This window comes from Engystomops pustulosus, chromosome 3, assembly GCF_040894005.1.
Source record: "Engystomops pustulosus chromosome 3, aEngPut4.maternal, whole genome shotgun sequence".
Taxonomy (NCBI): Eukaryota; Metazoa; Chordata; class Amphibia; order Anura; family Leptodactylidae; genus Engystomops; species Engystomops pustulosus.
In genome coordinates this window covers 212,357,750-212,379,056 of record NC_092413.1, presented here as the reverse complement: position 1 = coordinate 212,379,056, position 21,307 = coordinate 212,357,750, and the positions used below count along the sequence as shown (strand labels likewise).

At 42.2% G+C, this 21,307-nt stretch overlaps 1 protein-coding gene and 1 long non-coding RNA gene across 5 annotated transcripts in view; one reads left to right on the top strand and one right to left on the bottom strand.

Moving 5' to 3' along the window:
• Positions 1-1,047, top strand: part of LOC140122651 (cytochrome P450 2C5-like) — a 33,391-nt gene extending 32,344 nt beyond the window's left edge. For 2 of the 4 annotated variants that reach the window (XM_072143751.1, XM_072143753.1), the window contains one exon: positions 470-1,047. In XM_072143751.1, the coding sequence (XP_071999852.1) occupies positions 470-654 (185 nt within the window). In that variant the 3' untranslated portion in view covers positions 655-1,047. The remainder of the gene's footprint in view (positions 1-469) is intronic. The other 2 variants (XM_072143752.1, XM_072143749.1) reach the window with 1 other exon arrangement.
• Positions 1-21,307, bottom strand: part of LOC140122659 (uncharacterized) — a 51,215-nt gene that overhangs the window by 10,357 nt on the left and 19,551 nt on the right. The gene's annotated exons all lie outside the window — the stretch shown is intronic.

Sequence of the window (21,307 nt, the reverse complement as noted above, 5' to 3'; positions counted from 1 at the left end):
ACCTTACATAGTTAGTTCCCTCATATAGACATCATGGGGCAGATTTACTTACCCGGTCCAGCGGCGCGTTCTCCAACGCTGATTCGGGTCTGCCGGGATTCACTAAGGTCCGTGCGCCCGATATCCACCAGGTGTTGCTGCTGCGTTGAAGTCCGCTGGAGTTCACCTTCTTCTTCCCGGTGCATGTGAGTGCTGATCTTGCAACACAAATGTTTTTTTAAATTTCACGTGTTTTCCGAATCCGTTGGGTTTTCAATGGCTACGCCCCCCGATTTCTGTTGCGCCGATGCGCCAAAATCCGATCGCTTGCACCAAAATCCCCGGGGCAATTCGGCGCAAAACAGAAATATTCAGGAAACCCGACGAAAATGTACTATTTGGACCCTTAGAAAATGAGCCCCCATGTGTTTTGCTGGGCATGTAATCTGCTATACACTGGCATAATACCTGCACTTCTTTCTTCTTCTAGGTAAACGGCGGTGCACCGGGGAGATCCTGGCTAAAGCTGAGCTCTTTCTCTTTTTTACTACGCTGTTGCAAAACTTTACTTTTCAACCTCCTCCTGGCACAGAGGTGGACCTTACCCCGGTAACTGGGTTCACCAGTGCTCCTGCGATCCATGAAATGTGTGCAATGCCGCGTCATAATGATTGACCGAGCAGGACCAATGTTGGTGGAGGCTCGTGGCCAAAGTTCATGGGACCACCAAATTCTTTCAAGATATTGTTGCTAACAGAAGTTTCAATATGGAAGATAAAATCTTTACATCTATGAATGAAAAGAGTACAGTGTTGAATTGGGGCTCATTTTGACCCAATATTTTTTCATAGTCCTCATTTTGTTCGGAAACTTTGGTAATCCGAGCCAACAACGGAGGCTTTGTTTCGCAAATCGTCGATGTCCTGCGATCTATATAAAAGATGCGGTGAGGACATACCGTACATCTATATGAAACTGACATCCATCACGATTCTGGATTCCAAGGAGGTGGTTGTACGTGTGAATGATTTTGTAAACTTTTTGTAATTTTAGATATTTTGATCTTCAATAGACACAGCAAAGTAGAAAATAAAATCTGTTTTTCTAGTTATCTAATGATGTGAGATGTACGGTAATAAATAATAATAACAATTACTTTATAAAGTGCACACAGATTACGCAGCACTGCACAGAACTTGCCAAATCAGTCCCTGTCCCCATTGGGCTCACAATCTAATCACCCTACCAGTATGTTTTGAATTGTGGGAGGAAACCGGAGGACCCAAAGGAAACCCACACAAACACATAGCGAACATACAAAATCTTTGCAGATGTTGACTCTGGGACTCTACAGTAGGGATGGGCTGCACCTCAATGGGGAGGGGGCCGCTGTTTTAGGGGAAAAATGTCTAGAAGGTTGGAGGAGTGTTTAAACTAGAGACCTGGGGGGAGGGCAACTACACTTGTGCAGGGCAAATAGACAGTGTACATAGAGAGCTGGGAAGAGTCATAGTCCATGGGGGAGGAAGGGGGGCTGGAATGAGATTGGGGAATAAGGACAAAAGGAATACGGACAGGGATAACCATATAAAGTGTATGTACACAAAGGCCAGAAGCCTCACAAACAAAATGGAGGAACTGGAACTCTTGATGTTGGAGCGGAAATATGATATAGTGGGTATCAGCGAGACATGGCTGGACAGTAGCTATGACTGGGCTGTTACTATAGATGGTTATAGTCTTTTTAGAAAGGATCGTATAAATAAAGGGGGAGGGGTTTGTTTATATGTGAATTCTCGCCTCAAGCCCGTCCTGCGAGATGACATCAGTAACGCAAATGCAAATCTGGAGTCCCTATGGGTGGAGATAAGGGGAGGGAAAAAAAATAATAAAATATTACTAGGGGTCTGTTATAAGGCTCCAAATATAATGGAGGCAGCAGAGGAAATGCTGATAAGTGAAATGGATGCGGCTTCAAAGCATGGTGAAGTACTTGGGGGACTTCAATTACCCAGATATTGACTGGGGGCAGAAACATGCAGGTCCTTCAAAGGCAGCAGGTTCTTGTCAACAACAAAAGACAATTACCTGTCGCAACTAGTCCTGGAGCCAACAAGAGGGGGGGCACTGCTGGACCTTATCCTTACCAACAGACCTGATAGGGTATCAAAACTACAGGTTGGGGGGGAACCTGGGGAATAGTGATCATAATATCATTGATTTTATATTATGCTTTACTAAGAGCGTTAGTGAAGGGGCAACCAACACTCTAAACTTCAGGAGGGCAAATTTTCAGCAACTAAGGGAAGACCTTAAAGGCATAGACTGGGATAATGTTCTCAAAGACAAAAGTACACCCCAAAAATGGGACTTTTTCTTATATATTCTGAAAAAGTCCTGTGAGAAACACATACCTTATGGGAAAAAGCATAAAAGGAACAAGAAAAACCCTATGTGGCTAACTAGTCTTGTAAGGAAAGCAATAAGCGAGAAAGATAAAGCGTTTAAGGTGCTAAAACGTGAAGGTAGCGATGAGGCATTAGAGGATTATAGAGAGAAAAATAAATCCTGTAAAAAGCAGATAAAGGCCGCAAAAATAGAGACTGAGAGAAATATTGCCAGGGAGAGCAAAAATAATCCCAAATTATTTTTCAAGTATATAAATGATAAGAAACTAAAAACAGAGAGTGTGGGTCCCCTTAGAAATAACATGGGGGTCATGGTGGAAGGAGATGAGGAAAGGGCCAATCTACTGAATGTCGCCTTCTCAACTGTCTTTACCCAGGAAAATCCCCTGGTGGAAGACACAATGAGGAATAATGTTAATTCTTTTTATAATGTCAACAGTTTAACCCAGGAAGAGGTATGGCGCCGCCTCGCAACCACTAAGATAGATAAATCACCTGGGCCAGATGGCATACACCCCCGGGTTCTGCATGAATTATGTACGGTGATAGACAAACCGTTATTTTTAATATTTGAAGATTCACTGAGGACTGGTTATGTTCCACAGGACTGGTGCATAGCAAATGTGGTACCAATATACAAAAAAGGATCAAATAGCGATCCTGGAAACTACAGACCGGTGAGTCTAACTGCTGTGGTGGGGAAAATATTTGAGGGGTTTATTAGAGATGCTATCCTGGAGTATCTCACTGTGCACAACCTTATAACCCAGCGTCAGCATGGGTTTATGAGAGATCGCTCCTGTCAGACTAATATGATTGGTTTCTACGAGGAGGTAAGTTCAAGACTGGATCTGGGGGACGCTGTGGATGTTGTATATCTGGACTTTTCAAAGGCATTTGACACTGTGCCACATAAAAGGTTGGTATATAAAATGAGACTGCTGGGAATAGGAGAAAATCTGTGTATTTGGGTAAGTAATTGGCTTAGTGATAGAAAACAGAGGGTGGTCATTAATGGCACATTCTCAGATTGGGTTGATGTTACCAGTGGAGTGCCACAGGGGTCAGTATTGGGGCCACTTCTTTTTAATATTTTTATTAATGACCTTGTAGTGGGTTTACACAGTCAAGTTTCAATATTTGCAGATGATACTAAGCTGTGTAAAGTAATAAATACTGAGGTCGATAGTTTAGCATTACAGAGGGATTTGTGGAAGCTTGAGGGATGGGCAGATGTTGAGGGGTGAATGGTGAACTGTTTGTCTTCTCTGTGTGTTTGTAACTTTTCTTCTTTTTCTCCTCCTGCTGGCCAGCAAACCTTTGTCTCTGTCCACTATTGTTTCACCAGACAAACCAGTTCAGCAGCCACCACTCAGCATTACCTGATCTTACCTGTGTGTGTGCAAAACCTGAGCAGAGGGTGAGCTGGGGTTATATAGCTGCATCTGATTACTGCCAGGTGATGCTGAGCTGAAGCCATGTGGTTTATGTTTGCATTTCTAACTTTGGTTACTTTGTGTATATTGTAAACTCCCCTTTTATTTTTATATTGTGTATTATATTGTATTGTGGCATTATGTATATTAAGTAAGAAATATATCTTTGTGTGATGTTTGTTGTTAAAGGTGCAACCCAGGGGTGTATCCCTTTAAAACTCAAGGGAAATAGTTGGGTATTTAATGACACCTGTGTGTACATGGATTGTCTCTAGGTCAGAGTGTCTGATCTGACCACAGGGGAGCTGCTTGTTCCAAGGTAGCTGCAATCTATCCCCTGAATTATCAGCATTTTTGTTCTGTACATTTTATTTTTGTGCAAATAAATGCAAGCCTTTTCTTTGGACCTGAAGCCTGAGTAAAGATTTATTTTTTTTTTAACGGCCAGAAGACCCCACATCTCAACATATGGTGGCAGCAGTGGGATGGCTGTTTGTACTGGACTAAGTACAGTTTACTACTCAGCTGATGGCAGGACGTACCAGGAGGTTTATAACGACGCAGTCTGCTAGACCACCGCAGCGCGCTAAAGCATCTGCACGTCCCAAACTGGTAGAAGGATCTCGCCAAAAGGCAAAAGCAGTTCCTGTATTGGAGATGGAGAGCACCCAGCCAGAGGTATGCAAACCTGTGATTCCAGAGGAGGGCGCTGCAGCTGGTACTGATCCACCAGTGAGTGCAACTGCTCCAAAAAGCATGGAGGAACTCCTTGTATGGTTGGTCCAGCGCCAAGAGTTAAGTGATCAACGTAGAAAAGAGGAGGAAAAATTCTACCGTGAAAAAGAGCAATGGAGGCGAGACAAGGAGGAGGAGCAACGCAGAATTGACATCAAGCAACAAGAGGTGGAAAGAGCAAGGAGAGATGAACAGTTTATCCAGGCACTACAAGCCATGCAGCAAAATCTTTCTCCTGCCACAAAATTAAAGCTGACCAAGCTAACAGAGACTGATGATATAGAGTCATATCTAAAAGTATTTGAAAGAGTGGCTCAAGCAAACAAGTGGCCTGAAGATCAATGGGTCCTTCATTTAGTGCCATTCCTCACCAGCAAAGCACAGCAGGCATATAGCCAGATGAGGACTGATGACGCTGAAAATTATAAAAAAGTCAAAACTGCAATTTTAAGACGATACAACATACATACAGAAACCTTTCGCCAAAAATTCCGGACCTACAGTTACCAAGATAAAGATGGACCTAGAGAGGCCTACACCCAGCTGAGTGAACTATGTTCCAAGTGGATTCCCCCAGAGGGCAAGACTGTCCAGCAGGTGTTGGAGACCATCATCCTTGAACAGTTTCTGGAGGTTCTTCCTACACCAATGCGAATATGGGTAAAGGAACATCAGCCTGATAGTGGTGAGCAAGCTGTGACACTCGCTGAAAATTATCTGCTTGCAAGGAAAGGACTGGTCCAGAAGCCAAGTGTGGTAAGACCTTCTTTCAATACTATCACTGATAAGCCAAAACATGAGACTGTAAAATCTAAAGGTCAGCATAAAGACCTTACTTGCTTTGCCTGTGGTAAAGCTGGACATTATGCTAAAGACTGTACCAATATAGCTAGCAAAAAAGTTAAAGGGTCTGCAGCAAATTGTGTAGGACTTGTGAGAGACTATTTACAACCTGTTACTGTTAACTCCCAGACTGTGACTGCACTGATTGATACTGGGAGCCAGCAGTCTCTGATAAGATCAGACTTGGTGGACTCTGCTAATACTACAGGTCATTTGTTCCTAACCTGTGTGCATGGTGATAAAAAGATGTACCCTAAAACTGTGATACCTATACAAATAGCTGATGTAGAAGTGTCTTTAGAAATGGGAATTGTCCCAAAATTGCCATATCCTGTGGTTTTGGGCCAAGACCTACCTGGTTTTTGTAGCATGATTAAAAGTGACAGTGTAACTTCTGCTGTGACCACAAGGTCTCAAGTTAAAAAGGTGTCTGATGCAGAATCTCTGGGTGACATATTTCCATTGCACGATGATGTTTTCCATGGTAGTGGCAAAGGTCACCTTTCTAGGAGAGAAATGCGCCTTTCTCGTGCGAAATGGCGGTCTGCGCATTCTCTCTTAGAAAAAGGATCCCTAAAGTGGGAAAATATGTCCGTTAAACAAAAACAAGATGGCACCCTTGCTTCAGCATTTTCTCAGGTTAAAAATGAAGGGGAACCCAAACAGTTTCCTATGTACACTTTAAAAAATGACCTCTTGTATAGGGTTTGTGAGCATCCAAAGACAAAAGAAAAAGTATGGCAACTTGTGGTTCCCTCTGAATACAGGGAGTCAATTCTGAAAGTATCTCATAGTATACCGCTATCTGGACACCTGGGTAGGAATAAAACACTGTCAAGGATACTAACTCGATTCTTTTGGCCTAAAGTACATGCAGATGTTGCCAGTTTTTGTGACTCTTGTCCTGAATGTCAGTTTGTTTCCCCAGGTAACAAAAAATGTAAGCTGATCCCTGTACCTGTGGTTGATACTCCCTTTGAAAGAATAGCTCTGGATATAGTTGGTCCTCTTGAAAAAAGTAAAAAAGGTAACCAATATATTTTAGTTATAAGTGATTACATGACCCGCTATCCAGAGGCTATTCCCTTAAGAACTATCACCACAAAAAGAATTGCAGAGGAACTGATGAAGTTTTTCAGTCAGATGGGTATTCCTCACACAATTCTAACAGACCAAGGTTCAAATTTTCAGTCCAACTTAATGAAGCAAATCCATCAGCTTTTAGGAATCCAGGCAGTAAGAACTGCTCCCTATCATCCACAAACAGATGGCTTGGTGGAGCGCTTCAACCAGACGCTTAAAAGAATGCTTTGCAAGTTTGTGGAACAATATCCAAAACAATGGGATCAGTTGCTCCCATATGTTTTGTTTGCCTATAGAGAGGTTCCACAGGCATCCACTGGTTTTTCTCCCTTTGAGTTACTCTATGGTAGAAGACCAAGGGGACCACTGGATGTGATCAAAGAACACTGGGAAAACCCTAGCCCAGACCAAAAAACCTTAGTGGAGTATGTCATCTCAATGAGGGACAAACTTGCCGAGTTAGCAGAGTTTGTGAAGGTCAATGTTACAGATGCACAATCCCACATGAAACAATGGTATGATAAAAATGCTAAAGATAAATGTTTTATACCCGGGGATAAGGTTCTACTGTTACTGCCAACATCTGATAACAAATTGCTAGCAAAGTGGCAGGGACCCTTTGATGTCTTGCGTCAAACTGGTCCAGTAGATTATGAGATTTTTATGCCTGGCAGGGTTCAGGAAAAGAAAATCTTCCATGCCAATCTACTTAAAAAATGGGTTGATAGACCAAATGTGGCCTGTACAATTCTTTCAGAATGTCATCCAAATCTTCTTGATCAGGCTTATTCTATTCTGTCCCCCGTTAGTTCTCATGTCTCTGATATTCAGAGGGGAAGTGAACTTTCTGATGACCAGAATAAAGACTTAGACCATTTGTTGCAGAAGCATGAACACACCTTTGTCTCTACACCAGGTCACACCAAGTTAGTCCAACATGTGATTGACACTGGTGATGCCAAACCAATACGTCAGAAACCCTACAGGGTGCCTGAAAAACTGAAGCCTGTGATGGACATGGAAGTTCAAAACATGCTAAAATTAGGGGTCATTGAACCATCCTGCAGTCCTTGGTGCTCCCCCATTGTTGTTGTACCCAAGAAAAATGGGGACATTAGATTCTGTATTGATTTTAGAAAACTCAATCAGATCTCAAAATTTGACAGCTACCCTATGCCCCATATTGATGACCTAATAAGTAGCTTGGGAAAAGCCCAGTATATATCTACATTTGATCTGACTAAGGGCTATTGGCAGATACCACTTGAAGGTAATTCCCGTGAAAAAACAGCTTTTGCCACCCCACAGGGCTTGTTTCAGTTTACCTGTATGCCATTTGGCCTCCATAATGCCCCTGCTACATTCCAAAGGCTAATGGATACAGTAATCAGACCACACTCCTCATACTGTGCCGCTTACCTTGATGATGTCATTGTCTTTAGTTCTGATTGGAAGTCTCATCTTTTGCATCTGGAAAATGTCATCTCAGCCTTGGCTAAAGCTGGACTTACAATCAATCCAACAAAATGTACCATAGCTCAGAAAGAAACCTCTTATCTTGGATACATTGTAGGTGGTGGGAAAATTAAACCAGAAATTTCAAAAATTACAGCTGTAAAGGATGCCCCAACTCCAAAAACAAAGAAGGAAGTGAGGTCATTTTTAGGGCTGGCTGGCTATTACCGCCGATTTATTCCAAATTTTTCTGATTTAGCCGCCCCTTTAAGTGATCTTACAAAGAAAACAAAAAAGAACCTTGTGGAATGGACACCTGAGTGTGAAAAAGCATTTAATACTTTAAAAGAGAAATTGTGTAGTGCACCTGTATTAAATAACCCGAATTTTACTCTGCCATTTCAAGTCCAGGTTGATGCCTCAGAAAGGGGTATCGGGGCTGTTCTCTGCCAAATGCAGGATGGAGAAGAACATCCAATTCTGTATATTAGCAGAAAACTGTTCCCCAGAGAACTAAACTATTCTACAATAGAAAAGGAATGTTTAGCCATAAAATGGGCCATAGAAAGTCTACGTTATTATCTATTGGGTAAAGAATTTGTGTTAATTTCTGACCATCATCCTTTATTTTGGTTGAATACAATGAAGGGTAACAATGCTCGTCTAACACGTTGGTACTTGGGCTTACAGCCTTACCGGTTCTTGGTACAGTACAAACCAGGGAGTCGGCATAAGAATGCCGATCACTTATCCCGATTTGGTACCCAAGTCCAAGAGAACTACTTTGTGGAAGGGCAAGCTTCCACTTAAGCAGGGAGGAATGTTGAGGGGTGAATGGTGAACTGTTTGTCTTCTCTGTGTGTTTGTAACTTTTCTTCTTTTTCTCCTCCTGCTGGCCAGCAAACCTTTGTCTCTGTCCACTATTGTTTCACCAGACAAACCAGTTCAGCAGCCACCACTCAGCATTACCTGATCTTACCTGTGTGTGTGCAAAACCTGAGCAGAGGGTGAGCTGGGGTTATATAGCTGCATCTGATTACTGCCAGGTGATGCTGAGCTGAAGCCATGTGGTTTATGTTTGCATTTCTAACTTTGGTTACTTTGTGTATATTGTAAACTCCCCTTTTATTTTTATATTGTGTATTATATTGTATTGTGGCATTATGTATATTAAGTAAGAAATATATCTTTGTGTGATGTTTGTTGTTAAAGGTGCAACCCAGGGGTGTATCCCTTTAAAACTCAAGGGAAATAGTTGGGTATTTAATGACACCTGTGTGTACATGGATTGTCTCTAGGTCAGAGTGTCTGATCTGACCACAGGGGAGCTGCTTGTTCCAAGGTAGCTGCAATCTATCCCCTGAATTATCAGCATTTTTGTTCTGTACATTTTATTTTTGTGCAAATAAATGCAAGCCTTTTCTTTGGACCTGAAGCCTGAGTAAAGATTTATTTTTTTTTTAACGGCCAGAAGACCCCACATCTCAACAGCAGAGAAATGGTTGATGAGGTTTAATGTAGATAAATGTAAAGTTATGCACTTGGGCCATGGAAACAAAAAGTATAATTATGTTCTAAACGGTCAATTACTTAGTAAAACTGAAGCTGAAAAGGACTTGGGGGTATTGGTGGATGGTAAACTTAATTTTAGTGACCAGAGCCAGGCGGCTGCTGCTAAAGCAAATAAAATAATGGGATGTATCAAGAGAGGAATAGATTCTCATGATAAAGACATAGTTTTGCCCTTATACAAATCCCTGGTCAGACCACACATGGAATATTGTGTACAGTTTAGGGCACCAGTGTATAAAAAGGATATAGTAGAGCTGGAACGGGTGCAGAGGAGAGCAACCAGGATTATTAGGGGAATGGGGGAACTAGAATACACTGACAGATTAAAAAATTTGGGATTATTCAGTTTAGAAAAAAGACGACTGAGGGGAGACCTCATTACAATGTACAAATACCTGAACGGACAGTACAAGGATCTCGCCAAAGATCTTTTTATACCTCGGCCTGTGACCAGGACAAGGGGGCATCCTCTACGCTTAGAGGAGAGGCGATTCTACCATCAACATAGACAAAGGTTCTTTACTGTAAGAGCAGTGAGACTATGGAACTCTCTGCCGCAGGAGGTTGTTATGGCCGACTCTATGTACATGTTCAAGAGAGGCCTGGATGCCTTTCTGGAGATAAAAAATATCACGGGTTATGGGGATAAAACATTTATTTAATTCTTAAAGGTTGGACTTGATGGACTTGTGTCTCCTTCCAGCCTTATATACTATGATACTATGATACTATGATACTTGAACCCATGTCCTCAGCGCTGCAAGGCTGTAGTGTTAACCAATAAGCCACCATGCTCCCCCAACGTACGATGGATATACAGATAAGGGACCCTGATGGGGACCATTGCGGTGTTTTTTCTACATTCACAATAAACCAAACCAAACCAATCCTGAAAGGATACAGTTGCACCAGGACCTAGAAACCTCAGGGGCCCATGGGGTGGTTCTTCTCCACATCAGTAAAACATTGTACATGAGGGGGAGCTGGCACAGATTTTGCACTGCAGTTCAGCAGATTTCATGCTTCTGCAAGCAACAGATAAAAATATCTGGGAAATAAAATTCAAGATTAACATTATTTTGTTTGAGGCAACATATTGTACCTATACATGAACCACCTGGGGTAGTTTCGGAGCTGCCAGATTCTGTGCCAGCACTAGTGATCCAAGACCAGGCCCTAAGATGGTTAAAGTGGTCAAATCTGGAATCCATCATCTAACTGGTACACGCTCCAAACCAGACACTGCTCCCACTATTGATCCAAGTCCAGACCCTCCAAATTATTGGGACATTCTATATGTGTGTCCAACAAACCATAATTTTTTATACCTTATTAAAATGATGCAATTTGACTCCGACCAGACTTGGTTGCAGGAATAAGGAAATGTAGACCAAGGAGTAAATATTAAATACTTTTTTGGAATTTCACCATCTTTTTTTTTTCCCACTGGGAGTTCACCGTGAGAGTTACTACTGAATATTTCCAAATACAGATGTTATTAATGAATAAATGAATAGATAAGTGGGAATCCATCTGTTCCAGTCCATTAGTTTATGATGGTTGAATCATACTGTCATGTAGGACTCGTCCACCTTAACACAGCTTTAATCCTCTGAAAACTAGTTTTTTTAATTCATATGCAAATTAACCCAGAAGCGCTTTGGTGGATGATTTTGGAGTTATGCAAGACTTTCTCTTGATGATATGATCTCCCGCTTGGTCGCACACCCAGTTCTCCCTTCTATGTCACTCCTCTAACCACTGCAATCTCCTCCCAAATGTGTGATGGAGAATCAGTGCCAGTGCATGCGCAGAGCATCAGTCGTGGATTGAGCATCAACTGATGAGTAAGGATGAACGGATTAATTTGTTTCGGTAGGTTCAGCCAAACCTTGAACAATGTTTGCTTTGGGAACCTGAATAAACTGGTAACACTTATGATCAGTGCTGGCAGTGATCACAAGTGTGAACCCCTTTACAGCTGGTGGCACTTGTCCCCGCCATTACTTAAATGCATTAAAATGCCTCTGTGCACCTGCCAGAACCATGTGCTACTCGTGTTTCCGATAGGGGTGAACTGTGTTTGGGGACCCAAACATTGCCACCGGGTCCTCTAATCCCTACTGACTGGGCACATTCGCAGAAAAGGCTTCTGTCATCAGTTTCCAAATCCCTATGAAGATTTAGTGTGTAAAGAGCCTTGCATAGTATGGTGGGGGATGGAAATCATGTTGATAAATTCCATTTAATGCCGAACTGTGGTTGGGTAAGTGATAAAGAACCTTACATAGTTCCCTCATATAGACATCATGGGGCAGATTTACTTACCCGGTCCAGTCGCAATCCAGCGGCGCGTTCTCCGACGCTGATTCGGGTCTGCCGGGATTCACTAAGGTCCGTACGCCCGATATTCACTAGGTGTTGCTGCTGCGCTGAAGTCCGCTGGAGTTCACCTTCTTCTTCCCGGTGCATGTGAGTGCTGATCTTGCGACACAAATGTTTTTTTAAATTTCACGTGTTTTCCGAATCCGTTAGGTTTTCCAATGGCTACGCCCCCCGATTTCTGTTGCGCCGATGCGCCAAAATCCGATCGCTTGCACCAAAATCCCCGGGGCAATTCGGCGCAAAACAGAAATATTCAGGAAACCCGACGAAAATGTGCGATTTGGACCCTTAGAAAATGAGCCCCCATGTGTTTTGCTGGGCATGTAATCTGCTATACACTGGCATAATACCTGCACTTCTTTCTTCTTCTAGGTAAACGGCGGTGCACCGGGGAGATCCTGGCTAAAGCTGAGCTCTTTCTCTTTTTTACTACGCTGTTGCAGAACTTTACTTTTCAACCTCCTCCTGGCACAGAGGTGGACCTTACCCCTGTAATTGCGTTCACCAGTGCTCCTGCGATCCATGAAATGTGTGCTATGCGACGTCATAATGATTGACCGAGCAGGACCAATGTTGGTGGAGGCTCGTGGCCAAAGATTATGGGACCACCAAATTCTTTCAAGAAACTGTTGCTGAAGTTTCAATATGGAAAATAGAATCTTTACATCTATGAATGAAAAGGGTACAGTGTTGAATTGGGGCTCCTTTTGACCCATTATTGTTTCATTGTCCTGAATTTGTTCGGAAACTTTGGTAATCCGAGCCAACAACGGAGACTTTGTTTCTCAAATCTTCGTTGTCCTGCGATCCATATAAAGGATGTGCTGTGGACATACCCTACATCTATATGAAACTACAATGGACATCGACATCCACCATGATTCTGGATAACGAGGAGGTGGTTGTACGTGTGAATGAGTTTGTAAACTTTTTGTAATTTTATATATTTTGGTCTTCAATAGACACAGCTTTCAAAGTAGAAAATAAAATCTGTTTTTCTAGTTATCTAATGATGTAAGATGTACGGTAATAAATAATAATTCCTTTATATAGCGCACACAGATTAAGCAGTACTGCACGGAGCTTTCCAAATCAGTCCCTGTCCCCATGGGGCTCACAATCTGTTTTTTATTTTTTTGGATTGTGGAAGGAAACTGGAGGACCCGGAGGAAACCCATGCAAACACCAAGGACCCCCAGCGCTGAAAGGCTGTAATGCTAATCACTGAGCCACCGTGCTGCCCCATGTATATATGAATGTATGTTATGTGCTCAAAAACCTTCATCTCTATCCCACAAAAAACAAGGTCAAATACAGAGAGTGAAATAGAAAAAAATTTCCATTGAGTTCTATTGGTGATATGTGGACACGTCATGACAGTATTTTTGTGCACTACTGTACAGAACTTTCTTAGCTCTGCCTTTATATTTCCTAAAACCTAACCCTGAGTAAGACAATTCTGTCCTAGTTTGCCTACCAGGGGCTTAACTAAAGGGGTAACAGCCAAAACAGCTGCAATGGGGCCCACAATGTCAAGGGGCCCCAGCATCTGAGGTATTGGGTGTGTGTATATGCAGTCTATATATGGTATTGTATGTGTCTGCATATGTGATGTTTATAATCTGTATGTATCTATATGGTACTGTATGTGTGTGTGTGTATGCTGTATGTATATATGGTGTGTTATTGTAACTCACATGTGTGTGTGTATACAGATATGTATATTTTTAAGGGGAAAGTCTGCTATGGGGCCCTGCCTCTCCTGGTTACGCTAATGTTGCCTAGGGGTAGTTTTGGAAATGACAGATCTGAGACCATTCTGGATTTTGATGGTCACCCATGTTTTTTTGCCATTCCCTATGACTAGAGATCAAACGAAGATGGTCAGAACATGTGGAGCATATAAACCCCCCTCCAAAAACCTAAGCACTAAACTCTAGGCCTCTCTTTGTCATGGAGTGTAGAGCAATTCCTTCCAATAGGTATTTTTTTTTCCAAATTTAGTAAAAATGTGTACAAAGCCGAACAACACAGACGGTGATCAACATGTTTCGGCACGCGGCTCAATCGTGATCAGGAATGCAAAGGGACAGCTCCAATCTATTTTTCTACTTCCATTTGGCAGTTTCCATTCAAAAACCGATACATAACAGATCATTTTTTTCCTCATTGATTTCAATGGACTTGCAATGGTGCACATTAGTGTCCGTTTTTTACTCCGTTTCGTTATTTGAGCAGGTAATGGACGCAAACTGCTGAGCAATACTAACGGTAGATGCTTTCCATCAAAAGTTCGTTTTACATAGTAAACAGTTTTTTCCATTAGTTAATTCCTGTCAGACTCTGGACCACCGCGGACGATGACACAAGCCGACAGCTGGAACCCGATCTTCACCAGAGCGGGTTGGACTTGCTGCGGCTTGGTACCACCAGGTTGTTCCACGGGCGTGTCTTGTCCGCGGTGGCAGCCAAGGTGAGGTACAGAAAGGTAAGGCAGCTTCGTGGTCGGGGACAGGCTGGAGGTCAAGACAGGCGGCAAAGGTTCAAGGTCAAAGGCAGAGCCGAAAGTCGGGGCCGGTGGCAAAGGAATGTAAACGGGAACAGGTCCCGGGCCACAACAAGAAATCACACTCATTGCAAAGGTCATGGGAAACCAGCTATTTCTAAGGCTGTGAGGCACAAAGATCCGGCAGGGTGTACGGGGAGAGCCTGTGTTAAATAGGATTCTGGGTAAGGCCAGCGCCAATCAACAGCGCGGTGTCCCTTTAAATCTTGTGAAGCCAGCACACAGGCGCCGTAGGATACAAGGACGCGCACGTGTCCGAGGATCCGGAAGCACAAGTGAGGTTGGGTGAGTCATTGTGAAGCGGAGAGGGGGCACACAGAAGAGCATGGTTGAGCCCGTGACCCGATACATGGGTCCCGGGACCACCCGTGACAATTCCTTTTTTTTATACTGAGCATGCTCTGATTTTACATTGCAGTTTCAATGCAGCCAAAGAAGAGAAATAAAAAACAAAAACAGATGGTTATCTGAATTTTGGCCTCTGTTTTGCGTTTCCGTTCCAATGCATAATGGAGGTTCACTCAAATCCGGGACATCTGGATGACCAGAACTTTCGACCAACAATAGCATCATAAATCGCCAAATTACTCAGCCCTTTGGTAAAGCCCAACATAATATCCAAGGAAATATACAAGGAAATAACCTTTAACCCCAAAACAAACCCCTTCACCCTTTGACAGGCTTCATCCCCAAAGTTGTTGGTTCTTTCTTATATTACCCGGTTATATTAAAGTCACTACCTGCACACTAAATACAAGACCTTGGCAAAGAGGTGTAATACCACCGGATCCAGGATACCGGACAGATAACCCAAGCCTTAGGGTGACATTACTAATATTACTACTGTAGTGTTTTAAAGGGAACCTGTCATCAGAAATTGACCTAATAGTCTACTACCAGTATGTTGTCAAGCAGCTGAACACCTTCCAGATCATGTTTCTTTCATGGCGCAGGGAGGTGGCATCATCCAGAGAATCGACTTTGAAGTGAGATGTAAGTTGGATGTATAAAGTCAGGCAGGCGGAGAGTTAAACACTGAAGTCAAGCTCTCTCTGCCTCTGGATGCCTCCTCCCATGTGATTGACATCATGTGCTGGACTTCAGGAGATCTGATCAATGATCTTCCTGGATGCTTAACCCCTTAACGACTTGGCCTTTTTTAGTTTTTTCACTTCCTTTTTTCACTCACCAACTTCAAAAATCTATAACTTTTTTATTTTTCCACATAAAGAGCTGTGTTATGGCTTATTTTCTGCGTAACAAATTGCACTTCATAGTGACGGTATTTAATATTCTATGGTGTGTACTGGGAAGCAGGAAAAAAATTTCCAAAAGCAGTGAAAATGGTGAAAAACCACATTTGTGACGTTTTCTTGTGGGCTTGGATTTTACAGCTTTCACTCTGTGTCCCAAATGACATGTCTACTTTATTCTTTGGGTTGGTACGATCACGTGGATACCAAATTTGTATAGGTTTTATAATGTTTTCATACATTTAAAAAAATTAAAACCTCCTGTACAAAATATTTTTTTTTTATTTTGCCATCTTCTGGGGCCAATAACTTTTTCATACTTTGGTGTACGGAGCTGTGGATAGTGTCATTTTTTGCGAATTTTGATGCCGTTTTCATTACTATAATTTTTGGGACTGTGCGACCTTTATAACTTTTTATTAATTTTTTTATATTTTTCAAAATGGCAAAAAAATGCCATTTTCGACTTTGGACGCTATCTTCCGTTACGGGGTTAAACATAGTGAAAAAACATTATCATAATTTGATAGATCGGGCATTTTCGGACGCGGCGATACCTAATGTGTTTATGATTTTTACTGTTTATTTATTTTTATATCAGTTCTAGGGAAAGGGGGGTAATTTGAATTTTTAGGTTTTTTTATTATAATTTTTTTTTTTTTTAACTTTTTTTTATTTTTACTTTTACTATTTTTCAGACTCCCTAGGGTACTCTAACCCTAGGTAGTCTGATCGATCCTATCATATACTGCCATACTACAGTATGGCAGTATATGTGGATTTTACTCCCCATGCATTACAATGTGCAATTGGCACATTGTAATGCATGGGTTAAAACAAAGTAGCCTCGGGTGTTCGGAACACCCGAGGTTACCACGGCGACGGATCGCCGCTCCCCGTGACGTCATCGGGGAGCAGCGATCCACCACAAGATGGCGGCGCCCATGCGGCGCCATCTCTTTGAAGCCACCGGCAGCATTGTCGGCGGCGATTGCGGAGAAAACACCCGCGATCGGTGCTAGCACCGATCGCGGGTGTTACCGGTAAGCCTTTGCTGCAATATGCAGCAAAGACTTACCGGCTATGGAGAGGGCTCGGCCCGCGAGTACGTACTCGGCCCGCGAGTACGTACTAGTACGGCGCGCGTCGGGAAGGGGTTAAAGGGGGTGTTCTAAGGCAGGTCCTCTCCGCCTCCTTGACTTAATAAAACCAATTTACATCTCACTTCAAAGTTGATTTTCTGGATGATGGTACTGCACCAGGCCGTGGGGGCACGGTCACGTGGTGCGTTTTGGTTGCGCTTTCATTGCGTTTTGAAACGCATTACAACAGCTGAGATGAGGTGATTTGCCAAATTTCATTACTATTTATATTGCCGTTTACAAAACGGTGTGTAAACACAATGTTAACGCATGCATTAACAATGCATTTACATGTACATTCTGTTAACACTTTCTTAACGCGTGCGCATTTACACTGCATTTTGTAAATGCAAAGGCTAACAGTAATGTAATTGGGCAAATCGCCTCATCTCAGCTGTTCTAATGCGTTTCAAAACGCAATGAAAACGCAACCAAAACGCACCGTGAGACCGCGTCCTGAAAGAAACGCGATCTAGAAGCTGCTCATCTGCTTGACAACATACTGATAGCGGTTTATTAGGCCAATTTCTGATGACAGGTTCCCTTTAAAATAATAAAAACCGTTGAAAAAAAAAAATCAACTATATTGAAAAAAATAATACCGTATTTTTTGGACTATAAGGCGCACTAAAAATCCTTTGATTTTCTCAGAAAGGTGCGCCTTATATATTAACCGTACTTTATTACTTCTGCATTGTGGGGAAGAAAATATGTAAAAGACAATCTTGTTCTTTGATTTTGTTTATTGTAATTGTTAAAATTTCAAAAAACTGCAAAAATAAATACTTTTAAAAATATATGAACCGTACTTACAGACAACAGCTGCCCTGAACTGTGCACAGGTCTGCCACCTGCTGGTTATTCATCCTTATAATCAGGTGCGCCTTATATATGAACCTAGACGTTATAGCAGGCATTTATTGATGGTGCGCCTTATACTCCGGTGCGCCTTATAGTCCGAAAAATACTGTAATAACCGATCAGTTTTTTTTTTACCTATTGATTTCAATGGGCTTGCAGTGGTGTCTGTTCCTATCCGTTTCTAGATCTTCTACTAGACTTTACGCCATCTGAGCAGATGTTGGGCATAAAAAATGGATTGCTATAAAATAATGAAATGCGGAAACTGACTGTTAGGGATTTTTATGCAGGGCCCCAACAGCCCTCTTGACTTTTGTAAGGTGAGTCCTAATTAACCCTTTGAGGGAGGATGAGATAGCTGCCGGCAGCGAGCTGACAGAGTAAATGCAAGACACAGTCGGTCTTCCGATGCACTCAAATCACACTGTTTATTTCAAACAGATACAGCTGTATTTTAGCACATGAAGATCAGCATTTGGGATGTTGATAAGACACTTAGATTCTATTGGCCATTATGTTTTTGTACCAGCACATTCTGGGAAAAATGACTAGGCCTTGTTTACAGCCATGCTTATCTACACAATGGCTCCTAGAAGCTTCTTCATAACCAAAATAAATAACAAGAATACAGAGGCCCGAAGGACAGTAAGAAATGCCAAGGATATTGTGAAAAGGCAAACAACAGTTTAAATGAGAAAAATAGCTGAATTAAAACATTTAACTCTATAGGTTCTAAGAGGGAAGCATACCCCCCCCCCCCCAAGGTGGCCGCTGTATCTAAGATGGCGGACAGTAGTCAAGATGGCGTCCGAAACCAGTGCGACCTCCTTAACACTGACACAGCTAAAAAAAAAAAAAACTGCAGAACAGACAAGACAAGACGCAGTTGGGCCCTTTTTTTTGTTTGGTTGTTTTTTTAACAGATCAGTTAAAAACAAATGTTTTACTATTAATGTATCTGTACAGACATGAATGTAAATTACAATCTGTTTAACTCCTGACCGATGGTCCAGGTCCATTTTCGACGTTTTGCTTTTGCGCTTCTTTAACTGACGATATATCTGGATAAAGCTTTACATATCATAACCATTTTTACTTTGTTTTTTTTTTTTTGCATGACACGTGAGATTTTATCCTGATAGGATAGTTTTATTAATGACACTTTTTTTTCTTTATAAAATTTGTCAATAATTGACTAAAAATGTGAAAAAATAAGGTTTTTTTTTTTGTCATTTTTCTGATAAATTCTTTGAAAGTAGTAACTTTTACCAAAATAAGTTATAAATATGTCCAGCATTATTCCATCGCACTCTCCCAGGTTCGGCTCCAGATGCAGAGGGTGCATGTACTTCTGCAAAGTGAAAGTCTCCTGCAGCTTCTTCTATATTCTGCCTTCAGCTGACCGGCTTCAATCCCCTAGATCTTCTGAACTCTTGCACGTATAACAAAATTCAGGAGAGTCCCCCCTTTAATATGATACATGTATTGTGTATGGATGCTTAACAGAAGCGGAGATATCCGTTCTTAAAATCGGGAATAGAAAGCTGTGCAAAAATTTTTTTTAAAAACTTAGTATATCTTTAAGGCCGCGTTCACACGTTGCGTTTTGTTTTGCGTTTTCCTTGCATTTGAAACACGTTACAACGGCTGAGGAGAGCAATTTTGCCTAACTACATTACTGTTAACATTTGTGTTAACAAAACGAATCGTAAACGTGATGTTCACGCGTGTGTTAATAGTGTGTAAACACATGTGTTAACATAGTGTTAACAAATGTACATGGTAATGTAATTAGGCAAATCGCCTCTCTTCAGCTGTTGTAACGCAATGAAAACGCAACGTGTGAATGCAACCTGTTCAGATCACGATTAAGACAAGTGTCAAAACGTGTTGATCGCTGTCTGTGGTCTCCGGCTAGATCTGTTTTTTTTTACTGAATTTGGAATAGAGAATAACTATTGGAAGGAATCCCATTTGCAGAGCTGGAATCAGGGCGTCCGTGCACCAGCTGGACTTCCTTACATAGCGATACGGTGATCAGGTGTATAGACTATGGGGGTCATTTACTAAGGGCCCGATTCGCATTTTCCTGACGTGTTACCCGAATACTTCCGATTTGCCCCGATTTTCCCTGTATTGCCCCGGGATTTTGGCGCACGCGATCGGATTGTGGCGCATCGGCGTCGGCATGCACGCGACAGAAATCGGGGGCCGTGGCTGAACGAAAACCCGACGGATTCGGAAAAACCGCCGCATTTTTTTTTTAAAAAAGTGTTGCGGGACTCGCGCTTACCTTCACCAGGTATAGGCTCCTGCATTCCGGCGGACCTCGGGGAACTTCAGCGCAGCAGCGCCACCTGGTGGACGGCGGAGGAACTACCTTAGTGAATCGCCGGAAGACCCGAATCCACCGCACAGAACGCGCCGCTGGATCCCGAATGGACCGGGTAAGTAAATCTGCCCCTATTTGTCTGTGAGCTTTGGAAATCTGTCAGGCTGGTACCTGAGGTTGCTTCCACCAATGATCTATACAGGAGCTTTTCTATAGGTGAGGCTGGTACCTGAGGGACCATAAGGACACTGGCATCTGCAAAGAGTTTGTATGTTCTCTCCGTGTTTGCATGGGTTACCTCCAGGTCCTCTGGTTTCCTCCCACACTCCAAAACATACTGGTAGGTTGATTAGAATGTGAGCCCCATTGGGGACAGGGACTCATGTGACAAGCTCTGTGCAGCGCTGCGTAATATGTGTGCACTATATAAATAAAGGAATTATTATTATTATTAATATTATTATCAACATGATCCATGATAACTGGTAAACATGTTGTTTTACACCTACGTTTCTGCAGCGGAGGAGATCATCTACAGGACACGCGGTCTATCTGCAGTGTATATATGTTCATGCAGCGCTGGTATAGGAGTAATAAGATTATAGAATTAAGCACATAATTCTATAATATGTATAAAGCCCTAGTTGCCCAATTTGTTTCTATACAAAGCCTTGGACTTGGACCAAACCCTCTTCCTATGAGATGACGCTGGGTGTGTCTCGCAGGGAGCGACTTATCTGCCTTTATGCTTGTAACTTGATCATTGTACACAAGGTTACCCAAGGAGGCAGCCACCTGATCTTAAAGGGAATGTCACCAAATTTAATTTGCAAAGACGGCTGCATCCGAAAATACCCACATGGACCTCACAATTAAATGCAATATAGAAACAAAAAAAGATATTGGCGCGCATCTCATACAACCAGGGGTATCGCATGCACAACAATTTAACATTTTGATACCTTAGGATGGTGACACACGTGGCGTTTTTGACCAGTTTGAATGAAGATAATTGGTCAAACCTGTCAAAAACGCATGCGTTTTTTACGATCTGAAAATGCACTAAAAACTAAAAAACTAAAAACGGCCCTAAAACGGACTAAAGGCGCCATGTGTGTCCCCACCCTTAGAGTAGTAGAACTAAATGTATCCTTTTCTTCTCTCATCAGTTTCTTTAGTAGATATTTTCTATTCACTGTCTATAAATATGGGGTCTGGAGCTTGTTTGTTGAGCTATGAGGCTATGGATCGTGTTTC